The sequence below is a fragment of the Falco peregrinus genome, chromosome 4, assembly GCF_023634155.1.
Source record: "Falco peregrinus isolate bFalPer1 chromosome 4, bFalPer1.pri, whole genome shotgun sequence".
Lineage (NCBI taxonomy): Eukaryota > Metazoa > Chordata > Aves > Falconiformes > Falconidae > Falco > Falco peregrinus.
In genome coordinates this window covers 42,921,763-42,948,561 of record NC_073724.1, presented here as the reverse complement: position 1 = coordinate 42,948,561, position 26,799 = coordinate 42,921,763, and the positions used below count along the sequence as shown (strand labels likewise).

The 26,799-nt window shown below is 41.1% G+C and overlaps 1 protein-coding gene across 3 annotated transcripts; it reads right to left on the bottom strand.

Annotated features, from left to right (window-relative positions):
* Positions 1-4,765: 4,765 nt before the first annotated feature.
* Positions 4,766-24,602, bottom strand: ZBTB21 (zinc finger and BTB domain containing 21). Of its 3 annotated transcripts, none has more exons than XM_005229478.4 (2): positions 24,567-24,602; positions 4,766-13,076 (listed from the first exon to the last, which is right to left on the bottom strand). In XM_005229478.4, the coding sequence occupies exon 2, from the start codon at positions 13,061-13,063 to the stop codon at positions 9,893-9,895; it is 3,171 nt and encodes a 1,056-aa protein (XP_005229535.1). In that variant the 5' UTR covers positions 13,064-13,076; positions 24,567-24,602; the 3' UTR covers positions 4,766-9,892. The 3 variants fall into 3 exon arrangements, with proteins under 3 accessions (XP_005229535.1, XP_055657581.1, XP_055657582.1); XM_055801606.1 differs by lacking the exon at positions 24,567-24,602 and adding an exon at positions 23,881-24,003; XM_055801607.1 differs by lacking the exon at positions 24,567-24,602 and adding an exon at positions 13,890-13,912.
* Between the last annotated feature and the right edge of the window lie 2,197 nt (positions 24,603-26,799).

Below are 26,799 nucleotides of genomic sequence, written 5' to 3'. Positions count from 1 at the left end.
GAATTGCTGATCATGTCTTTTACCACTTCTGTCTGGCACTGCAGAAGGGAAAATATTTTTGAGAGTATTTTTTTTCTATGGTGATGACTCTTCGAAAATATTTTTACTAGACTTCAGTAAAATACCGTAAGTTTTTAGAAACTAAAACAGGACAGACAAGCTTTTATTATTTTTTTTTCCTTGATTTTCACCTGCGGGAGCCAGTTACGTTCTCTCCACCAGAGAGCGCAAGTACCCCCGGAGGGGGAGGCGCCGGGATGCAGGCTCCTGAGCGGGCTGTGCGCGGCTCCCCCAGGGACGGCACTCCAGGCACTCCAGGCGGGATGGGGGATTCCAGCGACACCACAGCAACTTTCTTGCCCATGGGTTAATTCAGACTGAGTTAACATTGTGTCCAAATGGCTAAGGCTTCCCATTCCCATGACAGAGCTGAAGAATCTCCTGCCAAGGCACTACTGGAGAGATTCCCACCTCTCTTTCTAAATCTTGGTCTCCAGCCCAGGAGATGCTGACTTCCCAGAGACGGGTGCCTCTCCCATGCAGTACAAATACTTGTATGCCCTTCAGACACATGCCTGAGGACAGTAAGACCAACTGGCTTTGGGAATGTCTGGCATCAGAAAAAAGAAAGGACTCTGTAGGTAGCAACAGAGATCTTCAAATTTTAGACTGAGAGCAAAGGCATTTGAAGCAATGTTGTAGGAAATCAACAGGAAGAGTGTGAAATAAAAGAAAAGCTTTTGAAAAATCTCAGAACCCATGCCTTCCTCTAGAACAGTGAAAAGGCTCCAACTCAGCTAGACAGCTAAGAAAATCCAAAGGCATGTACCAATTTTGTGTTGCACGTCACCCCAGAGCACACCCCCGCAGGTACTGCACTAAGGCTAAACCACCTTGAGTCTGGAGCACACGGGTATGGGCTCATGGACAAGATGGTTATGCAAATCCTGCCAGTTACCTGATGGAGAATGCAATGTATTATGGCACCTGCAAAGGGTAAAAAGCTTTTAACTCTTCAGTCATGAGTTCATGTTATTATAAAGTCATGGAATGGTTTGGGTTGGAAGGGACGTTAAAGATCAAGTAGTTCCAACCCCCCTGCCATAGGCAGGGACAGCTCTCACTGGACCAGGTTGCTCAAGGCCATATCCAGCCTGGCCTTGAACAATTCCAGGGATGGGACAGCCACAACTTCTCTGGGCAACCTGTGTCTCGCCACCCTCACAGTAAAGAATTTCTTCCTAATATCTAATCTAAATCTACTCTCTTTTAGTTTAAAGCCATTGTCCCTTGTTCAAGTGTGTTGGCTACACGTTATCATAACAGGTGTTAAGCTACAAATAATGCTCTTGCATTTCCTTAGACGACTGTCTGCACTGTAGAAACCACTGCGACAGGCTGGCCTCTCCTTGGCAGCCCCAACAGGGCACCAAGGATTCAAGAGTCTGGAGATGCACCTCATCTCTCCACTCCTAGCTGTCAGTTAGGCAGAAACCATGCTGCTAAGTGAAGCAATACCAGAGAACAACTTTTAGACAAAAGTGTGTTGCAACATGCCTTTGACTTAACAGGGAATTTTCCTGAAACTCAGCAATTGCCATGTAACTGAGCTATATTTAATCACACTCACATGCATTTTTATATACGTACATACCATACCATACATATACATATATATATAGAGAGAGAGGGGTTCACCTTCGGAGTGATGCTTTCAAGTGTAGCTCTTCAGGTGGATGTGATGGGGCAGCCTTTTGTTTCTGGTTCCTCCTAGGGCCTGTATACAGTGTTAGAGGTATGTAATAGGTTATAGAATCACCTCTGTAAAATGAAGGTTCTAGGTGCTTCTCCCCCTCTTCAGCCTTACAGTAATACTTGCGAAAAAACTACCCGATTTCAAGTCTCATTTTTATTATCTGTGATTCTCCTGCAGACTGACTCAGTGAGAGTCTGTTTTTTTGACAGTTTTTCCCCCTCATGATTTTAAAAATTGTATTTACATGCCTTTATCTGCCTCAGTCAAATTTCTCCTGAAATGAGTAATCTGAATGCAAGCTAATAAAATTAAGTTTCCATCTTGTGGCATTTGGCTGCTCAGCTGATTGATGAGTGAAGAAGAGGCAGCAGCAAATAATCACAGCCTTGTTAATCACAGCCCTGGGCTGCCCTGCAGAGAGCAAATCTTTCTCTTTTCCCCTATTGGTGAGAACAGCTGTGTCTGTTCTGCCATTAAACTGGATGCCACCCAATGTGCCCTGCAGAGCAAGAGATGTGCATGAAGCCAAGGACTAGCCAGCTGTGGAAGGAGTAAGTAGGATGGTGGTCAGTAGAGCTGTGTATACTGTTCTGTAGGTTTTCCTCTGGTTTTAGATCCCCCTCTTTTTAGCAACCATAGGTGCAGGTGGCGAGGTGGAGAAACGGTGAACGTATCTCCACAGGGATAGCTGCCACACGTGGTGAAGCCCTCAGGATGTGCAGTTTTCAAAGCCCCTTTCAAGAGGACCCAAACATCCCCCAGTGCAAGACTGTAGGGGAAATACTATTAGACAACCTTTTGGGAAGTATTTCTTCCCTTTAACTCTTTCATAGACTTTATAGCATAATGGATCCTGTTTTTGTCAGCCAAAAAGGGTTAAAGGCGTGAAAACCCAGGAAAGCCTAGCTGTTCATTAGGGAAGAAAGGAAAAAGCAGGAACCCAAGAGCCATATTCATCACAAATGACACTTTAAAACAGAGGCCGATTTTTTTCTAGTTTTTGGCAGGGCCACAACATGCTCTCTTCTATATCTTAAGTTCTTCTGCTGCTGTCATCCTACTTTCTCCCACCTCTTCTTCTGGCTCATTGCCCTTCAGACACCTGCCTGTGGAGCCTGCAAACTTCAGCATGGTCTCTTCCTTCCAGAAGCATCCCTGGATGCTAGTAACCCCAGCAGGTCTTACTGCCTCATCACTGTCTCGTTTTTAACACCAGTGGACTTCATTGGAGAGATGCATCTTGCCAGATGAAAGCCTGTGCCCTCAAGTATCAGCTTAAGCTAACGACTACAACCAGGGCTCCGTGACATCAAAGCGGTGTACCCATGCTAGATCCTGGACTGACAAGACATTAAGAAATTATTAAGGCTTGTATCAAAACTGCAGAGGCAATTTAAAGCAATTTCTTTGTTAGCAGAAACTGGCTTTGCTTTCAATGTACTCTTTCAACACGTGTAAAATGAAGAGGAAATAAAAGTTGTGTATGTTGCTCCATTGCAGCCAACACCTTGAAAATTTTTATTGCTAGAGTATTTCAGGACTGGAAACACAAATGTTATCCATGTAGGTCTAATAGAAAAAAATATCCTGTTAGTGTTTTTATTTCTATATTAAAAAAAGAGTGATTATTGGAAACATCCTATGAACAGAAAAGTAAGTAAACGTTACTGGATTTGTTTGCAGAGCAACTGTGTTAGAAGTGGACAGCTGGAATTAGAACAAAAAATAGCCATGAAAACAGGTGCAATGTTCATGGTATTATCATAACTTTTTATAATTTTGGTTTGCTTCTTGACTTTTATGTCAAATATAGGTTGTATGGTCTCTAGAACAGACATTTTCTGTGAAGCTTTTAAGCAGATGTTAATCTGCTCTGAAACAGTGAGAGAACTGTATTTAGATCTTAATGAGACGCAGAAAGGGCTGGAGGAGTTCCTTACACTGAAAGGAGAAAGGGAGCCAAACCTTTGGTGATTTATGACTCTGTGAACAAGTCAGACAGCAGCTCTCCACTCTCTCTGTGCCTTTTCCACAGCTCACCTAACTTCTGACATCCAGGGCTCCATGGAAGGACAGGCCAGGAGCCCTTTGCCTCTGTTTTCAAAGAGATTTAAAGAGCATCAAAGGCCAAAATCCTCTTGAGCTTGGAGTGCCCTTTCAACCCTATTGCCCCACTTACTCTGACAAGACAGTACACATGCACACAGTGACAAACTCTGGGGAAAAAGGCACAGATAACTGTTCAGACCATGCTCTTGCTGCAAATCTTATCCTTCCCACTAAGATTCTTTGCTACCTGGTCAGTGATTTTTATGAAACTTCCTGGAGATTAACTCTTGAGACTTTGTCTCCTCTATTAAACGTGAGTCAATGGGTTCAACCAAACTGCACAAATTTAAAATGGCAAAGGACAGCAAATGTGGAGTCCCAGAAGTTGAGAAAACCAGCCTAAGAGTTTTCAAAGCTAGGTCTCAACTGTTTTGAAGAGAGGAGTCTAGTAGACCCTGTTCCCAAAAGATACAGGGATCATTTTCTGCATTCCACACACTACGTTCCCAGTCAGGGGTTTCTGAAGAGGTAAATACATGCAGCAAAACTGCTTTCGATGAGAGCACTGCAAAACACCATAAACATTCCTGACCATGTATTTTCAAACATCTGGTTCAATCCAGTTTTAGATGAAAGAGATATTCAGTTGATGTAACCTTGCTTCCACAAAGTCCCATTTTAATCACTGACTGCATAGGAATCAGAATTTGGGCTGTGCTTAAGTTTTCAAGAGATTGCCTAGAGCAGCTGATTATCTTGTATTTTCCAGTAAAAGGTTCAGTGGGGCACTTACTAAAACAAACAAAAAGCCATTATTTTAGCAATGTAAAAACTATAATTTACCTCCAATAAAGAGATCAAAAGATGCTCTTTTATAAATAAAATTCCTATCCCACAGACACAATGGTATGTACAATAACATCACACTTTGCCAAAAGATTCCAGTATAAGACACAGTAATTCAAAAGAAACAAAGTGTAAGTTTATTGGACGCCAACATTTCTTAGGCAAGATCTAAGTAAAGAAACCACACAGTAGAAAAAGTTGTACAAAGCAGCAATGGATGTACATTACATTAAAGAAAAAAGTTACCCTAAGCTATTAAGTCTCAGTCCTAAAAAAAAATGTAAAAACCCATCCTGGTGTATTGAACAGATATAGAATGATTATAAGGTATACAGGATTATAAAGCCAGCTTCTTTTGCCTTACTTCTATAATCCTTTAAAATGACAAGTGATTTTTGTAACTAACTGGAAAATTCTATAGCAAATATACTGGATAATTCCAATTTCTAGAAACTGTAGGAAACTATTCCCCTGTACCCAAGCACTAAAAGTGATCCCATTTTCCTGCTTTTTAAAAAGGGACACTGTCAAGATTAAGCCTTAAAATGTGTACTTTATATGCATTTTGCATGTTACATTGCAAAAGATAGTTTGCCCTGGTTTTATGTACATATTTTAATTAAAGATGCTGCTGCAGCAGTGGGAAGTTTGTCTTTAAAAGGTAATGTATGTTGCTGAGAAACTGGAAAAGGAAAAATGAATCGAGTCCTTTCTTTTGGAATAGTGAGAGAGAAAGCAACATGAAAAATAAGCTCAACCCACAGAATTCAGATACATTTTTCAGACACCATTGCAACAATTGAAGATGTCTTTAACAGGCATTGTCATGCCCAAGCAGCTCAAGTGTTATGACTCAATGGTTTAAAATTCTTTGATTTTATTAATATCAAGTATTCTTAATACAGGTAAGTACATTTACTGTATACAACCTTTCTCTTGATAGTGTCCCTTTATGTACAACAGTTATAGTACAGTTTTTCACAAGTCATTTTAAATAAACAAGAATCAATGACATTAAAAAATACTATCAGGCTGTGTTCAACAACAACAACAAAAAAGATTTTAACACTGATTATTCATTAACAGCAACATTAAAAAAAGCCAAAACTAACAAACAAAACCCTAAGCTTGCTTTGATTTTTATCTAAATCTTCTGGTAGGAAAATGTAAACAATTTTATTGAACAGTATAGGCACATGCCAGATTACAGGCTCATGCCAGATATTTGCACCCTCTCTGTTAGTGCCAAGAAGTTAGGCATAGTCTGTCCTTATTCCATGTGAGAAACTTCTAGTTTTATCACTGGAAGCTTGGAACAAAAACAGCATACATGTAGATTTAGACCAAACCTGCATGCCCTACTTGGAGGAAAACAAACATCAGACAAATGAATCTACTGGGTATCACTAGAAGGCCTGCCTAAATAGGAAATGCAGGAACAAGTCTCTTACAGCTGTGTTTTGGTTCACAGATAAGGCCACATTTCCATTCTGAAATACACAAGACAAACTCTAGTGTCACCCACTGCTTCAGCAGGCTATCTGCTCAATCGACTGTCACAGGGTGTTTCACTCCCCTTTGCCAAACCCCCCCCAAAACTAGAGACAGTATTATTACTGGTTCATGTCCTTTGTTTTTTGTAAAACTACAGTACTACACCTTAACTGTATATGCAGTTTTTATGTAGAGGAAAACTAATTTTAACATTTGGTTCTAGGACTTAAAAAAAAAAAAAAATCTGTATGTATTTTGCTGCCATTGCTCACTTTCAAGGTTGATTATGGTCCCAATTTAGCAAAGAAATTAAGCACATCTAAAAAAAATTAAGACTGATCTTAATGGAACTTAGCCATACACTTAAGACTCTTTGCCAACACAGTGCCTGAAAGGCAAAGAAGTCCCCAAACAAAATACATTTCATGGCTCAACCCTGCTTCTTTTAAATGCAATAGAAGTTTCCACTGTACCTCCATTGAAGCAGGATAGTTCTCTGAGATTTATCTGACAGATTATAAAAATAGCAAAAAAAGAGAAAGAATTAAAGATTCTAATCTATATATTAAAACATCTGCACATTCCTGTCACAAATTTTAAGGAAAAAAGCAAAACACTTTTTATATTTAATAAGAACTCTCTCTTTGTGTCACTTGAGTCACAGCTACAAAATTAAACAAAATATGATGAAGACAGGCTTTCGTATCAATAAATTTGCCTTTTATTTTGGCTGTGGCCAAACTAGACACTCTTCAAAAGACCTTTATTTATAAACAAGCAACTAACATTTTTTCCATAATTTAACTTCTTAAACATATATTAAAGTTTTATAAGTGGAAGCATATTTATTCCGTATCCTCCAAAATAAACACTTCTATCAAGGGCTTTTTAAGATACTGTATAAAAGCTAATAGAAAACCAGAACTGTTATATAAACATCTCATATTTAAACTTCAGAGATCCTGAATTCCTTTACTAAACAATAGGAACTGAATTTTAAAAAAAGCACAGACACACTCAAATTTAAAAACAAAACTTTAAAAGAAAAAAACAAACCCAAAACAGAATAATTAAAGAAAATCTTAGAAGGAGGCTATTTAGACCAAAAATATTGTATGGATTTTTTATAATACATAGTATACTAGGAAAAAAGTCAATGTTTCTTCAAAAATGTTGCACAAGCTTTTGATGTAAAGTATGTGGAATTTATCATCATATTTCCATAGCAGAATCCCAGTTGGAAGTTAGATGACTATGACAAAGCTGAACTAGTTGCCATCGTCCTTTAGAAAGCGCACTGATTTTTAAAAGGCTACATATAAACTTTCAGACTGCTGTGTAGAGGAATAATTGGTGAAAACTCAGGAACCATCTTCAAAAATATGTTCGTATTTTATATGCACAGATTTCTTAAATACATTTAAAGGATACTTATCAAAGCTTTGTTTTTCTGATTTTGTTAAACCAGGTTAAGGGCAATAACCACTTTAATTTGAAATTGTTTCTGGTAAGAAAGAAATTTAGTCTTATTAGGTGGAGTAAAAAAGTTGATAACTAGAAACGTCACTATTAAACAAGTATTTTGTTTTAACTGCAATATCACCAAAAGAGTTTAACTGATATTCTAACAAATTAGCATAATTGTATTCAGCTACAATTTGCCTGAAAGAGGACAAAAAAGAACAACATGTACTATAAGAAGTGTTTAGTAACAATTCTGGATTTTAATAAAAAATGAAACATAAGAGTCTTGAAACTAACACTGCAATTTTTTGGTAGCTGAAAAAACATCAGGGGTCCATCCTGAGCTAATTCTTTCAAACTTAACTTCAGAAAAAATAATTTAAAACAAAAATCTGTTGGAAAAAATGGTGGCACACTTGGGCTTTCACTGAGAAAAATCTATTCCTGCTGTGCCTAAGGGTGCCCACCCTGATTCTCATATGATACACTTATGCTTAATTTTGCTAAATCTTGGTGTCAGCTTGCAATTCTTCTTACTTTTGAGTCTGGGATGCTGAAAAAAAATTCATGGTTACATACAGAATCAAAGCCTCGCTCCTGCTTCCCCTAAACTGGTAACCAAACTCCTGTTGCTTTCAGCAAACAAACACAGACTGAGTTCTGACTATGTAGTGTGGAATGCAATCCCTCTCTCCCAGCCCACACAGGCTAAAAGTACTCAGGATCATAAATACTGTTTGCATCGTTTATGTTCACTTTAATCTGTCACCACTCCATTAAGTTTAAATTCTAGCAGAAGAATTTTTCACTGTTAGTTTACCACCTATTTCTGGGTAAATATTTCTTTTACTTACAGAATAATTTGGGACCCTTACTGTAGCTTCTGGTAAGTATCTGTGATCCTACTGACACTAAACACTCCAGCTGTGATTTGAGGTAAAATAATGGAACCACACAGAATATCTGCAGCCCATCTTTACCATGTTTTTCAACAAATTAGAAAATTGCAACACAGTATCACATATGATAGAAAGCGGCAGAAAGAAATATTCTATGCATGGTATTCATAAAACGCAGTGATTGTAGTGTGATGTTTTTTCCTCTGCTTTGAGCTGGATATGTATGCTTAATACAAATTTCAAATACATACTTCTTCATTTATACAGCTGTCTATATAAATATTTACATTTTTAGGTTTTGTTAAAACATATCTTTGTACTCACGGCCAAGCTTATTACTGTGTGTTGGCACACAACTCATCTTCTGTCCCTTAATGAACTCTCTTTTTATTTAATAGTTATACATTCCTTTGTAGTTAGAATTACAAACAGTTGTACAAACAGTGGAAACAGAATTACGAAAATTGTCTGATATCCATTCAATCTCAGTTCATACTATAAACGGTACCATTTGCATTATGATGGCTGTTAATACAATGACTTTAGCTACCTAAGTATCTATAGTAAATTAGTCTTTGGGACATTATATAAAGCAAAGTACACTCCCCCCACACACACCTCCGCCCCCCCCAATTTCCCTTAGAAACTTATAATTAAATGGCTGAAAGCAGGCTTGCTGCTACTTTTTTATATAAAATCTTAGTAATAATATTGCTGACTTTAGATTCTATTTTAATTTGCACAAGTTCCATGTAACAACAAAACAATTTATGCTCCCTTAAAATATCAAACATTCGTATCCAATAACATCAGGATTACTCAAACTTGAGGTTTATTTGTTATTGCTAAAGGTTTCTAAGACCTAAGTCAATACAGCAAGACACTCCATCCACTTCCTCCCTAACTGCAAGTGCATGGCAACTATTTATATGGAGCTTGCGTGTTGGTTTCTTTTAAAAAAAATTAATGAAGTTGGTTACAGTATTTCACTACTATAAACTCACAGTTAGAATCCAAATTGTTGTTGCTCTTTCATTTAATATATAACTTTATATATAATACACACGCACACACCAACATCACAGGATGAAGATCCATGCATACAATCCAGATGTGATCATATTTCAGTGTTAAATGAAATAAAAATTATTCTGTTACTATTAGATCCCAGGCCACAGTATTTTAAATTACTCTGCTTTCTGCCTACTATTGAAGTTAATTTACCTTAATCTTCAAATTCAAGCAGCACCACAAATTCCAAATTTGTCGTCATCATCATTATCGTTGTTTTGTTCCTCTTAAATTTATACATAGTTTATATAGCATCATCTGAGATCCTGAACACAGCCTCCACTGAACCAGCTTTTTAAGGTACTTATTAAAGCTAATTGTGTGTTTGTTCATGGCTCCAAAGACTAAAAGCTGTCTTGAAAGTTCTATGACAGAGTTTACACATGTATTGTCTTTTGAATGTGATTGCTGAGAGTGGTGGAGCATGATAGAAGAGTGTATCTGACTCCTGCGGTACAAATAATTTTTCAGTAGTAGTGGAGCTTTCAGACAAGCCTGTTGGACTATCAGGCTCCAAAGGCTGGATTTTGGGGAGGGGTGGGGGTGGAGGTAAGGGTGGTGGTGACGGGGAATTCGCTGGTGGACATATCTCAGGCTCCTTATTCGTGGACTCCTCTGCAGCCTGTGACATATGAGACTGGAAGTGACTCCACAGCCGGAAATTGGTCCGGAAGGCCTTGTTACACACATGACAAATAAATGGCTTCACAGAGCATAAGAGCTCTTGGTGACGCTCCAGCTGTTTGCGTACAGTGAAAATCTTCCCACACTTTTCACAGGGCCACAAACCAGCATCTTTGTTGGAGACTACTTCCTTAGGTTCTCTGCTTGTCTCAGTGACCTCATCCTCTATATCATCTGCTGGTTCTTCTTTGATTTGAATTTTAAACTGCTTGGAAACACTTAAGTCTTCAGGTAGGCATGAGGAATCTTCAGAATCAAAATTTATTTGTTCTGACGAATCGCTGAATACACCATCTTCCTTTGCAGCAACAAAATTGTTCATTTTATTGGATTCTGATTGAGGAGGCAATCTTGATGAACTCGTTATTTCTCCATTGTGATCCAGGATAGGTAAAGAAAAGTTCTCTGATGGAGCCATTGTGTTTTGATTGTGAACTTCAACTTGATGACGCCAAATGCTAAAGGATGATTTAAAGGTACGCATGCACTCAAGACAGGTAAGCTTCTTGTATTCACACTTGCTTTCATGCTCATGCTTCAGCTCTGGAGAAGAAAATCTAAGGCTGCAGTAAGGACAGACAGTAGCATTTCTACAGAGTCGTTCATGATTTCCCTGTTCAATAAGTGAAGAGAGCTTAGCATTGCAGAGACGGCACTGATAAACCTCTTTGTTTTCTACTGGACTTTCAATATGAATATGATCTTTCTGCTTAGGAGCCTTATTTCCTCCAATTGGTTTCTCCCCTGGGTGCATTTTTATGTGCTGTTTAAATTGCGAAAGGAAACGATAAGCTTTCCCACAGTAGCTACAAATATAGGCTCCTTTGGTTCTCGATCTTAAATTCCTTTTGATGACTTGTTGTGCTTGTGAAGCAGACTGTCCCTGAAAACCTTGTTTGCCACGTCTTAGTTTAACAATCAGAGCTTTCTTGATTTCTCTCTCTCTTACTATATCGATCAGTTTTCTTTGGAATTTTTCATCCAAAACAGCATGGGAACTGGAAGCTGGTGAGGGATTCTTCACAATTCCATGTTGTGTCTGACAGTGCGTCCACACTTTGAAATTTGTGTGAAATCTCTTGTGGCATATGTCACAAGCATAGGGCTTCTCTGGATTATGATACATATTAACATGACGATGAAGACCTGCTGTTGATCTGAAAATTTTAAGGCAGTGCTTGCATTTGAATTTTTTATTTGGTCTTGCTTCTTCCATCTCACTGTATTCATCTTTACTGACATCAGAATCAGGAAAATCAGCATCAAGGTGCGTAGGGCTTGAGCCTTCCTCAAAGTTATCTTCTGACCCAGGAGAACCCTGCTCATCTGCCTTCAGTTTCTTAAATGGTAGTCTTCTATCAGCTTGAAATCTTTTTGCTGGAAGTCTACTTGGTTCCTTATGATTATCCTCAGTTTTAAAAGGAAAGTCTTTATTTGTTGATGCTGAAGCATCACCCACTGTAACTCTTATTATTTCGGCAGGATCTGAAAGTGGACTGCTAGGTTCAGTTTTTATTTGTACCTCTGTGAAAGGGGAAGCAACCTCCCTATCAGTTGACTGAGAGGCACTGAAAGACCTAAGGCGATGTGGGTGTATTACCTGTGGTTTTTCATCCAAGAGCAACTTCTCTGATGACTCTTTCAAGGATGACTTTTGAGATACAACATTAAATGTCTTCTGGGAATCGTTAGTTCCCGGTGAGGAGGATGATGATACCTGTGAAGGTTTTAGGTCAACAGAAGGTGAGTAAATAGGAACTTGGCTGTCCATGGACAGTGACCTTCGAAGGAGACTTTTTACAAGTGGCCCGCTTCTGTCAATACTTTGGTTTTCTGGACCAGATCCACTGGATGGGATTACTAGCCCTAACTTTGAGTAGTATAGCAAATTCCTGTCTTCACCTTGACCATTTCCTTTTCCTGCCTCTCGCAACAAAAACGTCGATTCTGATGTGCCATGCAGAGACAAGACTGGTGGACGCAGTCTTTTTAATGACATCTCTGCAGCCTTTCCTCTTAAAAGCTGACCACTGCTTCCTGGTTCATCGCTCGCAATTTCTTTCTCTGCTAAAGGCATCTGAGGCAGTACTGTGTTCCTTTTCACTAAACCACCTCTGGTCTGATCCTCCACAGTTCCAGAAGTTTCGTGAAGCTTGGTATAGCTCACAGGGCTTTCTTTTAGCCATCTTCTTTCAGTCAGTGGTAAGTTGTGAAGGGTTTCAGGTGGTTTTGTTACTTGTGGTCTACTGCTAGTTTTGACAGCAACAGAGGGTGAAGGTTTAGAAGTATGGCTTGAATCATGTGTTTGATTTATACTTTTTGCTTGTGCTTCAGTTCTGTTCTGACAGACAATGACACTTCTCTTCTGAGAACTGCTTTCGTCTTCATCTTGATACACTATTTTCTTAATGGGGCAAGCTGGAAAAGGAGCTTGAGGACTCTTAGAAACAATGTTTGTAAGAAAGGATATTCCAAGACTGTAGCCCAGTTCTTGCACAGCTGCAAGACTGCCTTTCTCAATGAACAAGGATGAAGAATAAATGTAGTTTAACACGTTATCAAAAGCATCTGGCTCACAGAAGTCAAGTTGAAACACTGACTGACACTCATTCTCCTTATTCGTGAACAGAGTCTGGAAGTATTCACTGCTGGCGGCCAGAACGTTTTTATGAGCTCGAAATTTCTGATCTCCTACTATAAGAACAACATCACACAGCTGTCCCTTTAGACGCTCCTCATTCAGTGTGCTTAGAAGCGAAATGGCATGTGCTGGATTTATGTAATGCAAGAGCCCCTCCATGATTCTGATGTTTCTGAAAGAGAACAACAACAAAAAGAAGTTGTAGGTTGCCTTGTTAGAGATAAACACACCTAATCCCTCTGTACTCGATACACTGGCTAAACTGCCATCAATAGCGCTGAAGAAAACATCTTGTTTGGAGGAAAGGTATGGAAATGAACACTGTTACCTGCAATAGATGCACAGGCACAAAAAGAGCCCACTTCCAAATACACTGTTAATCGCTGACCTTACACCAAGAATATTACAGTATTACACCTAACTAACTTGGGGGTGGGGGTGCTGTGTTCCCTGCCTGCAATGTACCTATCCACACGAAGGAACAGTTCGGTCATTTCACTCTTGATCATCTTTCTCTCAACTTTAGCTTTGTGAATATCTACCTTGACAACTGCACTGATAAACTCTTGAATCAGGTATCTAAAGTTTAGTTCTGTCAAGTCACTTTTCTGAGGCTAAGCAACCCTGACAGTCTCCTGCTGACTAAACAAATTAACAGGGTTTTGTTTTCATTTTTAATAGGATGATGGAAAGGGCATTAATACCGGGAAGGGAAAAGGAAGCAGGATTATTGTCTGTAATCTAGATTAATTCATCATGTTTGATTATGCTTAGGAAGTGTTGTTAATATACACTTCTAGCTATCAAATATGTGTCACAACTGCACTGACAGGATCTAGTTTCTTGGAGATGTCACAATTATAATTGAAGTATCCCTGCATTGCTTTGTTCTAGCTTAAAAGCAATCACAGAACTGAACCTCCATGTTACTTATTAGCATAAAAGCACTTTACGCCCATAAGCCATATACTTGAGGAACAGTTACCCTCAGATGCATCCAAGAGTCCAATAAGCACAAATTAAACTGTAGAAATCTCTCCATGTTCCATATGCTTCAAAACACAGCTCACTGCATACTACAGGATGCTTCAATAACTCAATAGACTGCTCCTGATTAGATCTTAACAAAAGAAGAGAATCGGGTTTTAACCTAGTTTAAACAAAGAGCTTCTGTGGCATGAATTGGAATGTATATATTTGTGCACATGTACACACAGAGAGAAATCAGCAATATCCAATTTTTTTTTTCATGGACACCCTTACAATTCCATTCAAGTTAACCTGTAAGAGTCTTGAGACTACCTTACTCCATGGTGGCAGTAAAACAAGTCGATGTGTCTGGTAAAAGCAATTCTCTTCTTTTTACAGCTGATTTGAAAAACTACTCTTTAGTTTATAACTTACACATGATGTATGCTACTACAACAAAAAGGTTTCACTGTTCATCATCTTACAAGCAAACCTGAAAAGTTTATCAAAATAAAAAACTATTAAGAAGCTGTAACCCCATGGTTAATAGATGAGGGTGATAAATCTTACAACTAATGGACATAAATAAGTGATCAGAGTTTAAATTGGTATTATTGAGAAACAACTTAAAGGGTGCAGCATACAGTGTTTCAGAGCACTGATCACAACACAGGACTGAGCTACCACTTCTTCATCTGAAACTACTGAATGAGTTAATAGTGTCTTGGCAACAGCAAAAGCAGAATTCTGTTTCCTCACCAGGTCTTTACCGACTGTTTCAGTGTCTTGCAGTGTCATTTCATAAACACTAATTTATCCTTAATTCACCTCAGATAATTATAATGCACAATCCCCCCACACCTCCATCTAAAAATAGCAGAGCAGTCAAGCTTCTAAGAATTTGACAAGCCAATCTGTTTTGGTTTGCTTTCTATGTTTTGCTTAAAAGTACTGTATGGGGCTGGGTGAGCAGGGTGTGAGTGCACTACCCTTCTCCTTTGTGGATGCCACTGCAATTTAAAGCGGTGGAGTCTGGCTGGCCCTAATCCAGTCTCGTGGTCTGAGCACCCATTAACACTCGGGAGTGTTATTAGAACAAGTGTTCCAGGAATTCATCTTTTCCTTTAGCTTCCTCTGAAAGAAGCTGAATTTGCAAACTCAAGTGATTCTTCTGGATGCAAGTTGCAGCATGTTAGATAGAGATAACAGATCAACAGTGTGCTTATGAAGGAAACTTGAACTAAAACAGTATTGCAGAGACACCCAACAGAAGTTGCTGCAGAACCCATACTTCAAGGACACTGTGGGAAAGGAGTATATTAGTCAAATGTTTTGAAACATTTTCAAATCTTTAATTTTAATCTGCTTTACCCAGGCCTTGTGTTTTGTGTAATACATTCTCAGAATAAACACCATCTAATTGCTCTGTGTTCCTCAGTAATGCTATTAGTAGAGACGTGTAAAATCTATATGTCTAAAGCACCATCCAACAGTCTCCCATCCTTCTTTCTACATTCTCCTTTTTTATTCATAGAACACGCTCAAATTATTACATTAAACAAGGCAGAGATAAGCATCCCACTACAATCCTCCCTTTCATTCTCAGAGCAGTCTCTTCTGTCCAGTGAAGAAGGTAATTGTCACTTTAACAGTAACCAAGGCTGCAACATACACAAATGGCAAGGGACCAAATTAATCCTGCAAAGGCAGCTTTAATCCTGCTATTTCCTAATACAAGTGCTTGACTTTCAGCTTAATTGCCTTTAAACACAGCAGTCAGAAATAAAAAAAGCTATGATACTTCAAGAAACAAAACCAGAACCGGTTTGCAGAACCATTTCAAGACATTTACACAGATCATCTTAAAGCCTGAAATACTTGGATGTAAAACCCCCTCAAAGATCACCAGCGTAAATGTAAAATGGCATTAAAATTCCACTACATGAACACTTTTCAGTAACAAAGTCGATCCATGACATTCCTGCTCTTTTGTTCATCGTAGCTACACGCTGCTGTTGACTCCTCCAGCTGTGCCAGTACAAATATTCACAGATCTCTATAACACAGCAGATCAGACAATAAATAAAAAACAAATAATATTTATTTTCAAATGCCGGTCAATTTTAATATTAAACCACAATCTCAAGAACCATTGCATTGGCATAACTGAATAGGCAGCAGATAGTGGCAGCAGAGCAGCTGTAGGAAGACAAGAACTCCTTACAACAGTTTCTCATCAAAGTCAATGCTTGGCTGACAGTGCACAGCCCTGACACAAAAGGTGTGCCTAGCTATTGAGTAGATAACAGGACCACGGCAGTCTCTTGTAATACTAGATTTGATTCCAGGCGTTGAGGACTCATACTTCCTCAGCTGAAGATTATTTTGCCATTGAGTACCTAAGCTCTTTCCTCCAGAGAATCTGTTTCTATTCCCTTCAACCGTTTCTTCCAGTCATCTTCACTACTGACTGGAAACAAAAGCTTTCCTCTTTTCTTCCGTCATGTTCAGGACATCAAGGAAACTGTAGGAGCATATCAGAAATTCTCTCATTGTCTGTGTTCAGGCCCCACATGCTATAGCAGCTGCTGGTCCTCAGGAGCAACAGTGATGACAACACTCCAGAAAGGGTGAGTGCAGCAGGAACACCTGCAACCTGCCTTCAGGAGGCCAAAAAGAGATTTTAGTGTCAATCTTCAACAGCCCTCTACTGATCTCAGCAAACTAGATTTCAGAAGCCTAAGTACCATGCTTAGTACAAGGTTTATTTTACTTTATTTTTTGAACAAGGAGAGAAAAGGACACCTCTACTAGTTCAAAATTACTTTCTGCGAAAACGTAATCTTTACTTGGAGAAGCTCTCCACCAGGAAAACACGAAAAAGCTTAACCTTTAGCCCAGCAGTTTATTATCTTCAACAGCTACCTGCCTTTGAAGTGGCAGTTCCACTTTGTTTCCTCTGTCCCTTACTCTCACATCTCCTCCCAGCCCTGTGGTACCCTCCTCCTCTTCACCAGCTGTGCTGCTCATTTGACCTCCCAGTAAGTTGATTCAGCTCCCTAAAATGAAGCAGGAAACAAGCAAACAAAAGCAATCCAGCTTTTTATACCTGTTTGCTATTTTATAGGTTATCAGCTTAATCAGCTCACTGAGAGGTCAGATGAGCATCAGAGCTGCATTCTTTGTCAGCAAATTGTTCAATCGGCTTTGCCCATCTGAAACTTCACCTCCAGAAAAACGGTCACCACTGCTAAAACTTTACAGATAGAATGAGGCAGATCTTTGTGTGAACAGTTTCAGTGTAACTGCTTACATTTGCAGACACACAAGCAACTGAAGTAACATGTTGCCTGCTGACTCCCCTTATAATGACACAGCTGTCAGTTAAAGCCATGTTAAGAGCACGCTGGGGGTGGCAGTGGGAAAGACTTAGGTTCTGCAACATTAATAAGATGCAGTGTTGCAGCAAGGAGGCGCCAGGGCTGTGAGAAACTGCAGTTAGGAGAGAATACAAGGAAGGAGGAGGAAACATACAGAGAGGTAACAGGCAACAAGGGAGACCGAACAGGGGTTTCAACAGGGAAAACATACATAAGATGTGTGGTGGGGGCAAACCCACTAAAAATCCCAAAGAAACATGGATTATAAGACTCAGCCAAGAAATACAAGTGACTTTCTGGGGTATCACCAGGTAAATGCAAGAATGTCATGCTCAGCTGAGTGCTTTGCAGAGGATTTGATGGTTCTTGTAATTCATGCACCATTTCAGACACAAGGGGGGGAAAGGTACCATTACTCATCAAGAGTCCAGATGCAAAAGAAACCTACACTGCTTAAACTTTTACTCAAGGATCCTATGCTGGATTTTATTATTTGAGTTTGAAAACAGTTTGTCAAATGCCTCTTCTCCCACCAACTGCATTTGCAACATACTCTCCTACAATACACATATATTTACAGACATACACACCCTTACACCCCCCTAAAAGCTTTGTGTTAAAGCTCCAAATCTGCAGAGCAAGAGTGTGCACTTCTGTAATCTTTTTCTAACTACATAGTTGAGTAATCTCTTGCTGCAGGTTTGGGGATTCTGTCTTCCTGCATTTAATGAAATGTGATTTCAACTGCTCTCGCTGTTTACCACTGCAGACAATACTGTGAACTTTCTCCATGAAGACAAATGTTTTTCATTTCCAATAGGTCAGCAGCAAGGACAGACTCACTGGTATGAAGACAGGCATAAAATTAGATTAAGAATATATTTGCTAGTGTGTGAAATTTATGTATTAATTTCCAGCTATTTATCCTCCACACATACAGAAGTAGAACTTTAGGGAAAAGAAGAAATTCTGTAATATTTGTGCAGTTCTCTATTTTGCCCTCCGCCAGAGACAAATAATTAGCAGTTATCCTGATACAGACTAGAAATTCTCTTAGAAATTAAAGGCTGCTTTTCATATTCAGATCATACCCATAGTTTGACCAATTGACACTCAAAATAGCTCCTCCTGACTTGCAGCAAACCACAAAATGTCAAAGTAACACCACAAAGCTCTATTTGTCCTTCTCTTTCTTGTTTACAAACAAGCAGCAGCTAAAGGTGCAATTTCATCTTGCTCTCAGTCCAGTCTAACTACAGATCACTCCTGCAAGCAGCAGTCCACATCTCCCCACTAAGGACGGACTAACTTGCTGTCAGATCAGTGAACTGATCCAGCTGACCATGGGATTGTACAGCTACTGGATCTGAGGGAGAGGGCAGGAATGAGCACTGGCCGTGAGCTTTTCTGATTCTTCTTGAAGATTGAAACACAACAAACACAGTTTGACAAAATAATTGTCCTGGCCTCAGTGCCTCGACTGAAAAGTAACTCATCATCCCTATTGCTGTAAACTAAAGCAAGAGACTAAAAAAAGTTTAAAACCCATTTCCCTAAGGAGTTCGTCAGTTTTCATTCTCACATTTCGTAACATTGCCATTAAACTCTCTGATGGGACAAGACTAACACACTTGATGGCCATACAATTTAAGCACTTACAAAAACCTCACCCCCAGAAATATTTAATGTGATTTTTTGGTAAGAGATGCAGGAAAACAAGAATTTGAAGACAGGGAGACATATACCCCCTAAACGTGTACACTTGTACTCTTTCTACAGGTTGATTATTTTATTGGTAATGCTGAGTTATACTTACCAAATCAAATAATATTCAGATATCTGCTCTACTGTATGAGCCACTCTTTCTTTGTTTAACTGGCCCAATTCACAATAAAATCTTGTCTACATACTGCTTTTCATTTTGCTGGTATAATTAAAATTACAAACCCTAATTATGGGTTTTATTTCTATTAATATAATTAATAGAATAATATAATAAATAGAAGAATATTTATATTAATATAAAGGTGCTTTTTACAGGCATAGTATATTTTAGATGGGAAGAGAAGCCAATTATACCCATATAAGGTACTTTTCATAATTGTGTTTGCACTAAGGTTTCTGTAAGAAAACAAGAGATAGGGGAAAAAGTCATGCACTTCATCTGAAACATGCAGAACTAATACAGAAGCTGACCCTAAAAAGTTGCCAAGTGAGAAACTTATGATTCAGGGAGTACAGGTATCTTCCACCCGCTGAAGGGATCCAAAGAAAACACCATTCAGTCATCATTAACTATTGGCAAGATACTGGGAAGGCAATACAGGATACTGTAAAAGGGGAAAGACAAAAGCAATTTTACATGAGTTTTACGTAACAGATTTACAAGGTCATAAATAGCATGTGGAAGATTTTCAGCTTAGTCAAAGTCCACCTGCATTTGGACGTAGGCAATGTCTCACATACTCTTTAAAAAAATCTTCCTCCATGAACAAGAACACTATGTATTTTTTCTTTATTCCTTAAAAGTATTTATGGGAAAGGAGCCGGTCCTATTCTCACTGAACTTCCAGGGAATTTGGCCATTGACCTCAATAGCTGAAGGACTGTACTCGAAGTTATGTCCTAGCACAAAACAAACAAATTCCTTTTGGTTGTGACATGTAGATGAAGCTGTGGCAAACAGTGATTAGAAATCACTGTAATTCTGCTCCTTTTCCTTCTGTTTCTTAATTTACTTTAAAATTATTTTTGTAGAGCATATTTACTGTACCAGGTACGCTATTCTCAAAAAATTCTCCAAAAGATACTCATAAATGTATTCAGACCAGAATGCCAAATAGTTTATCCCAGAACTTTTTAGCTGGTGGGCATCCACCCCACTGGGACTGCTGGTACACTCCTTGTTCCAGCATACTGTGATGTCAGGCTTGGTCCTGGCCTAGGCAGGAGTCACACAGTGCTGGAGGGAAATCAGTGAGTTAAAAGGATGGGGGGGCCAGGGGCTGGCAGGGACACTCACTGTCCCCTGTGTTAGAACTGTCCCTGTGCTAGCCACAATTTATCAGAGAGATTACTGAGAATGAATTGCAACCTAAAGATTACTCACGATGTTAAGTGCTGATGTAGGATAAACCACGGGTAAAGAGATTAATGCTCTGAGATGAAGAAGGGGAAAATACTTCTTCCTTTCCTGAAGAATGCAATTTAAATATACATGAATTACTATGAAAGGCCAAGTGTCACAATATTTTTTGAAATTTGACTAACGGATTTTTCATGCCTTTTCATCACAGATTGTACATAAAGATTTTGCAGAAAAGAGGTGTGGTGTTTCACCCTCAACAATCACAACCAGGTGATTTTAAAGCCTTATTTTGATGGGCTGTAAGGCTGCTGAACTAACTGGTGGTGGTAGTAGCAGAGGCAGAAAGAGTTTAGGAAGGTAGAAGAGTTGTTCAACACTTCTCTTGTTCATAAAATATGCCTGAACTATCTTAGAACAACATAATACATAAAGTAGCCAATAAGCAAAGACAACAGACAATTGGGGTTTTTTATTTCATTGCTGAATTAAAGAAAACAGAACTGCTGCCTTAAATATTATCAGTAAGGAAAAAAACTGGAAGAAAGATTACAGTGAATAACTAGTATTAAATCTACACCATAAATATTTGGGGAAAGCAACTCCCTCTGCATAGAATATCTATTTTAAAGCAGGGCATATTGCAGTCTTTCCACTTTCAACAAATGATTTTGCTGCCTCTGAAGATTTCAGCCCCCACTTCCAAGGATCTCAGATCATTAAATGTAGCAGAGTTCATTATGAAACAGCTCACTTGCTCAAAAGTTGACAATTTCTTTTAATGAGAGCTGGAAATAGCTGCAACTGTAGTGTGTGACTCACAATAAGTACCTCCCAGTGCAGCACAAACCATATGGTGGCTACAGCCCAGCTTCCTCCCACCAACCCCTCCTTCCTCTACCCGGTAAGTCTACACTTGTTTATAGACCATAGTTATCACTATTTGGCAGTTAAAACAACTTTCAAAACCTTGAAAACCATAATGGGAAGATACTTAATTTTTTTTTTTTGTTACAATAACTACTTCACAGCTACTGAAGTTCAAAAAGAAACTTCAATACAGTATGAAATCTCATGGCTTTCTGTAAAGTCATCCTTTTAAACCCCAATGTTGGCATGCCTGTAACTATTTTTAAGGAAAACATCGTCAGCCATTATTATGAAGATGAGCAGAGCACCAACTGTTCAATTCTGTGTGTCTCTAGCATCACACACACAAAAAACATGAGCTCACAAACCCCAGTATCTTTGTGTTATCAAGCTTCTAGTGATAAAGGAGAGTTCTCAGTCCTGAGAAACGTGCTGAATTTGAGTCAGCTGAGAGTATCACCCTGCCACTTGGACCCTACACAATAGCAAAAGGAAGCACAAAAGTTCACATTTATCATGCTTTCGTACCATTAAATGTACAGCACAAAGAGGACTTCAAGAATTTATTACAAGTTATCGCCCCTTTTTATATTAAGTAAGGCTGCCAATACATACTAAAGGATAAATTACCTTAAGTGTTAAAAAAGCACCCAACTCACAATGCCTTTAATCCTATTTTGGATCACAGGGCAATGTTGAAATTAGTGGAGGAACAAGAGCACCACTGAGAGCAAGAGACAAGATCACTCACTCTCAGTTCTGATCCCCAGGGGTTATCTTGGCTCCAGCAGGCTCAGGGGAGCTCCCAGCTGAAGAAACCCTAATAAATCCTGGTCCGGCACACATCGTTGTAAGTGAAAACTCCAGAGGTTGTAATTTGTGACATCTCCTTGCAAGTCCCTACTTAGAACCTGCGAACGACCGTTCTTTACATGTACACAATCCAGTCAGGTTGGGTGGGTTTTCTACACATAGTGTAAACCAAATGTTCTTACAGATTATGAGATTACAACAGTATAGCACATGGGCAATAAAATTTCTGAGAGGAAGGGATGTCAGATCCCCTTCCACCCAAAAGATGGCCACATAATTTTTTTGCAAACCAGGTTTATAAAAACAGTTGCCAAAGTTTGCTCAAAACTTCCCCTTAAGAACATCAGCATAACCCTGGTGGAAAATTTTAGCTGAAGCCGTTAGCTCACGAGTTTGACCAAAGTCAGAACAGAACACTCTAATTGGTAGTGTTCAGGCAATACAAACAAAGCAGTACTAAATTTACCACTCCTGATTTAATATCAAAAACCTTGTTGTACAAAAAGGCATTCTGAAAAAAAAAATTACCTATTTTCATATTAACATATATGGATAAAAATGCTAACTAAGATTCTTCACTGTATTTACCAAAAGTTGCGTGATTATGTAATTCATCACAATCTCTTCTTATACCTACAGCCTACTTCCCTCTTCCACTGCAAGTCCAACAACAAAACAACTGAACAGGTTTTAAAACAAGTGCTGTTTAATTATTATGAAGAGCTTACTCAGTACACAATGAGATTCCACAATATTTCCCGTCTTGTAATAATGCCTTTAAATTAAGTTTTCTTGCCATTTGATATTTTACATGAGCCACATCCAATGCGGACATAAGAAGAGTCTGGACTTTAAAGAGCATTAAAGTAAAACTCGCTCGGACAGCCATGATTAGGTAAAATACCTTCCGCTGCTCTCTGCAAATGCCCAGCACCCGCTGGTACACACTGCAGAGGATTTTTTTACTGGTCTAGGAGGTGTACTTTTTCCTACTCGTGAATAATACAGCCAAAGAGCCCCTGGACTAGTAAAGCTACACTTAATACCTGCATGTGCTTACAGGTCGCAGGAACCTTGCTGGATTGCTTTCCGCCCTGCAGTGTGCAGGCTAGCGTGGCTCTCCCCTCACGGCACACCGGGGAGGACCTATGACACTGAGGCACAGCCCTCCCGGAACCTGTCATGGTTACGGATCAGATCAGAGCCGGTGTCCGCCCGGGCGCGAGTCGTGAGCCGCAGCTCCCGCAGGCGGCGGGCGAAGCGTCGGTACCACCAATGCGGGGCGACACCACGGCCCCCTGAGGCGGCGCCGCCCGCCCGCCCGCCCGCCCGCCGGGAGCAGCGCAGGTAGCGCGGCCGCTCGCGCCCTCCCGCCATCCCACGCACCGCCCCAGCGAGGCCCGGGCCTGCGCCCGCTCCCCGGCTCCCCCTCTCCGCACCGCTCCGCTCCGCCCCCGCCCCCCGCCGGCGAGGGCGCCGCTCCGCATGCGCCGTGCGGGCAAGCCACCGGCGGCGCGGCCCCCGCTGCGGCCGCCGCGCAGGCGCCGTTCCGCGGGATCCCGGCGCGGGGCGGGGCATGCGCAGAAGGCAGCCCGGGCAGGTCTATGTGGCGGGCGTGAGCCGGCTCGGCGGGCAGCGGCCGGTCCCTCGCAGCGAAGGGAGCATGCGCGGAGCCGAGGAGGCGCGTTTCGTAACCGGCGCATGCGCAGTGCGCCGCTCGGGGACCGCAGCCCCGCTCGGTGGGGGAAAAAAAAAAAACCACCTCAGAGTTACGTCAGGAAAAGACGCCTTTGTACACGGGGAGACCCAAACGGCGCGGGCAGCCCCCGGAACGGGCGCGAGACGCGGCCGTTACTCACCCTCTCCGCCGCCAGCCGCGCCCCCCCCTGCTGCCCCCCTCGGCGCCTCCTTTCACGGTTCGCCCGCGCGCGCTGCTGCCACCGCCGTGATTCCATCCATCTTGAATTTGACGTCATCCCACACCAGGGATGAGGTCATCGAAGGGAACGCTCGTCACGTGCGCAGCGCTCCGATTGGCCGGCGGGGGAGCGGGGGGCGAGGCGCTGGCGCGGCGGGGAGGGTAGCGGCTGGAGACGGTTACGGGGGTTCCCCCACCCGCCGCCCCTCCCCCACGAGCGGCGCGGCGGCCGCCGGCCCTCACGCACGCACGCGCGTGGCCTCCCGCGGCCGGCGCTCGCGCGGCGGGGAGGGCGCCGGACGTGTGGGGGCTCCCGCCCCGCCCTGCCCTCTCCCCCCCTCCCCCCCCCCCCCCCCCCCCCCGCTAACGGCGCGGCGCGCGCGGGGGGGGGACCGGAGGCAGCCGCGGCGGGGCGGGGGCTGACCGGACGGCACCCGGCGGGGACGCGGACAGGCGGGTGACCCGCCCTCCGCCGCGCCACCCCACCCCCGCTGCGGGGTGGGCGGCGGTGGGATTCGGTGGGGCACCGCTGCGGGCAGCCGCGCCCCCTCGCCGGGCCGGGCCGGGCCCCCCGTGCTGCGGGCGGGGGTCGGGAGGCCTCCGCGGGCGGCTTTATTTGCAGTTCACCTGATGTACTGGCCTGCTTCGCGGTGCCTGCTTGGTTTGTTTGCTCGGGTTTGTTTAATTCGTGGTTTTCGCAAACGTTAGGGGGGAAGGTCCGTTTCTGGTGGCGCGCACGTGGCGTCCTTGCAAGCTGGCCCACCGCTCCCTGGTGGGGGCAGGGAGGCGCAGGCACAGGCCCTGGCGGATTTTGGCTCGGACCCCTTGTAACGGCTGTGCTCATTCATCTCGATGTGATTTGAAACGTTATAATGGGCGTTATCATTGCTTTAGGCTTGCTTCTCGTTGAAATTATCCACTTTGAATTAAATACTTGAATAGGGCTTTATGTGTCAAAATACAAGTATTAAAATAGAAATCGGAATTAGGAGATTTGCCGTGTTTTTGTTGAAGGCTGCATTATCTTTTCATTAAGGACAGCTTGAATTCTAGAGATTAATATCTAATCCGCATACATGTTTTCAAACAGTGTGCTTTTAGATATTCCACCTAAGTCACAAGTACTCGAGGCAGCTACTAGAATTTCTGTAATGTGTTTAGTGCTGTGTTTAAACCTTTTTGCCAAGGTTTTGTTGCAAACAGACTAAACCTGGTGCAAGAAAAATGGCGATGTACCTCACTAGATCTAGCTCCTCTTTCCCCACCCTGGATGTATTTTTTCTCATTGCTGGCTCAAGGCAAACTTGCTAAGCTGCCTGTTAAAAGTGGTTGGGTTTTTTTTTCCTTCAGACTTCTGCCGCTGTTGCTTCTGCCCTGAGTGTGGCTCTGTGATGAGCTGGTGTGAAAACGAAGCGAGCTGCTTGGTTTCACCTGGAATAGTTCCCCAACCTCGTTTGTTGAGCAGGTGTGCAGACAAGTGCTCTGTCATAATGGGGCCTACTGTGGTAATGGGACCAAACAACTAGGGAAGTACTTGGATCTGTTCACATGAACAAGTGTATGCAGTGACACTATCTGTGCTGCCAGTGAAACATTTGTGAAGCTAAACAGCTCATAAATCTAGCAAAGCTGGGCCCTGATAACTTTTTTCATACGTACTCGGTTATTTCTCAGCCAAGCAGAAACAAACTAGTCTTGCATATTTTCTCTTCCACACCTCTGTAAAAGGGCTTGTGTCACAGATGGAGAACCTCTGTGCTGGAATTACTCTGCTGAAAAAACTGTCCTTTAAGGTGAACACACGCATGTGTCTAAGAATGTCTTACTGTGCAGGTATTTATTACTGCTATTTTTAATTTGTCAGTTTCTTTAGTGCAGCCATTAGAATAGAGCCCATGTAGTAGCTTGTATAGTATTGGCACCAGACAGCAGTTATTCCCTGTAGGTCTTACTTTAACCAGATGATTTTTGAGAAAATTTTGAACGTAATTCTCAAAGATTTTGTCGTTAGAAGAGACATAAGACTCAATCTTACTGTATTTCATGATTGAGTCTGATTGACTTGATATTATTAAAGTTGCACGGATGCCTTAATTCCCTGTAAATCAGATTTTTCTTGATTCTACTGAAATCTAGGCAAGGAATTCATGCTGTAGGATTTTTTCGGGTTTGTCTATTAAGTTGGTTAATTTTGTCAAATATACCATTTACAGTTATGTGAATACTTTCTTGTTCTTCAAGAATAGCTTGTTTATGAACGTTTTTCCCAAACATTTCTGATTTTAAATGCTTTGATGGAGCACTCTACATTGATGTATTTTTCATCTGTACCTGTGTGGTTGCAGCTGTTACTACCAGATGCCTGTTTGTTGAGTATAACGTCTGCTGTCCATTCAGAGTGTCCAATAGCTGCTCAGGTGAACTTTTGGTCATACTTGCCAACAAGCTTAATCACTGGAAATTTGTTAAAAACTGAACCTCTGCAAAATGTAGAATGTAAAGCAAGCTATTTTAAAAATATGGATGATTATGCACCGACTTCTTGAGAAAATTTACATGTAAAAATTAAAACACTTGCTTTTGTTTTATGTGCAGTGTACGAGAAATTACTATTTTTCATGGTGCAAATATTGTACTATAGGGCGAAGCTGTGTACTCTGAATAGTTCAGATTTTTTAATACTAACATTTGTTTTCATTTTCAATATAAAACCAATAGGAATAAAGAAATATCCTGAAGCTAGGCTGTCCTTTTTCTGGATCTCTAGTTTCAGGCCTTTTTGATGTATAGACCCCTAAAAATTTTTCAGTGAAGGTTTGGACCTTATGTGATTAATTTAAAACTAATGACGTCAGGTTAT

Coding starts and splice junctions, on each gene's coding strand:
- ZBTB21 (XM_005229478.4), bottom strand. CDS start 13,063: ATGGAGGGGCTCTTGCATTACATAAATCCAGCACATGCCATTTCGCTT.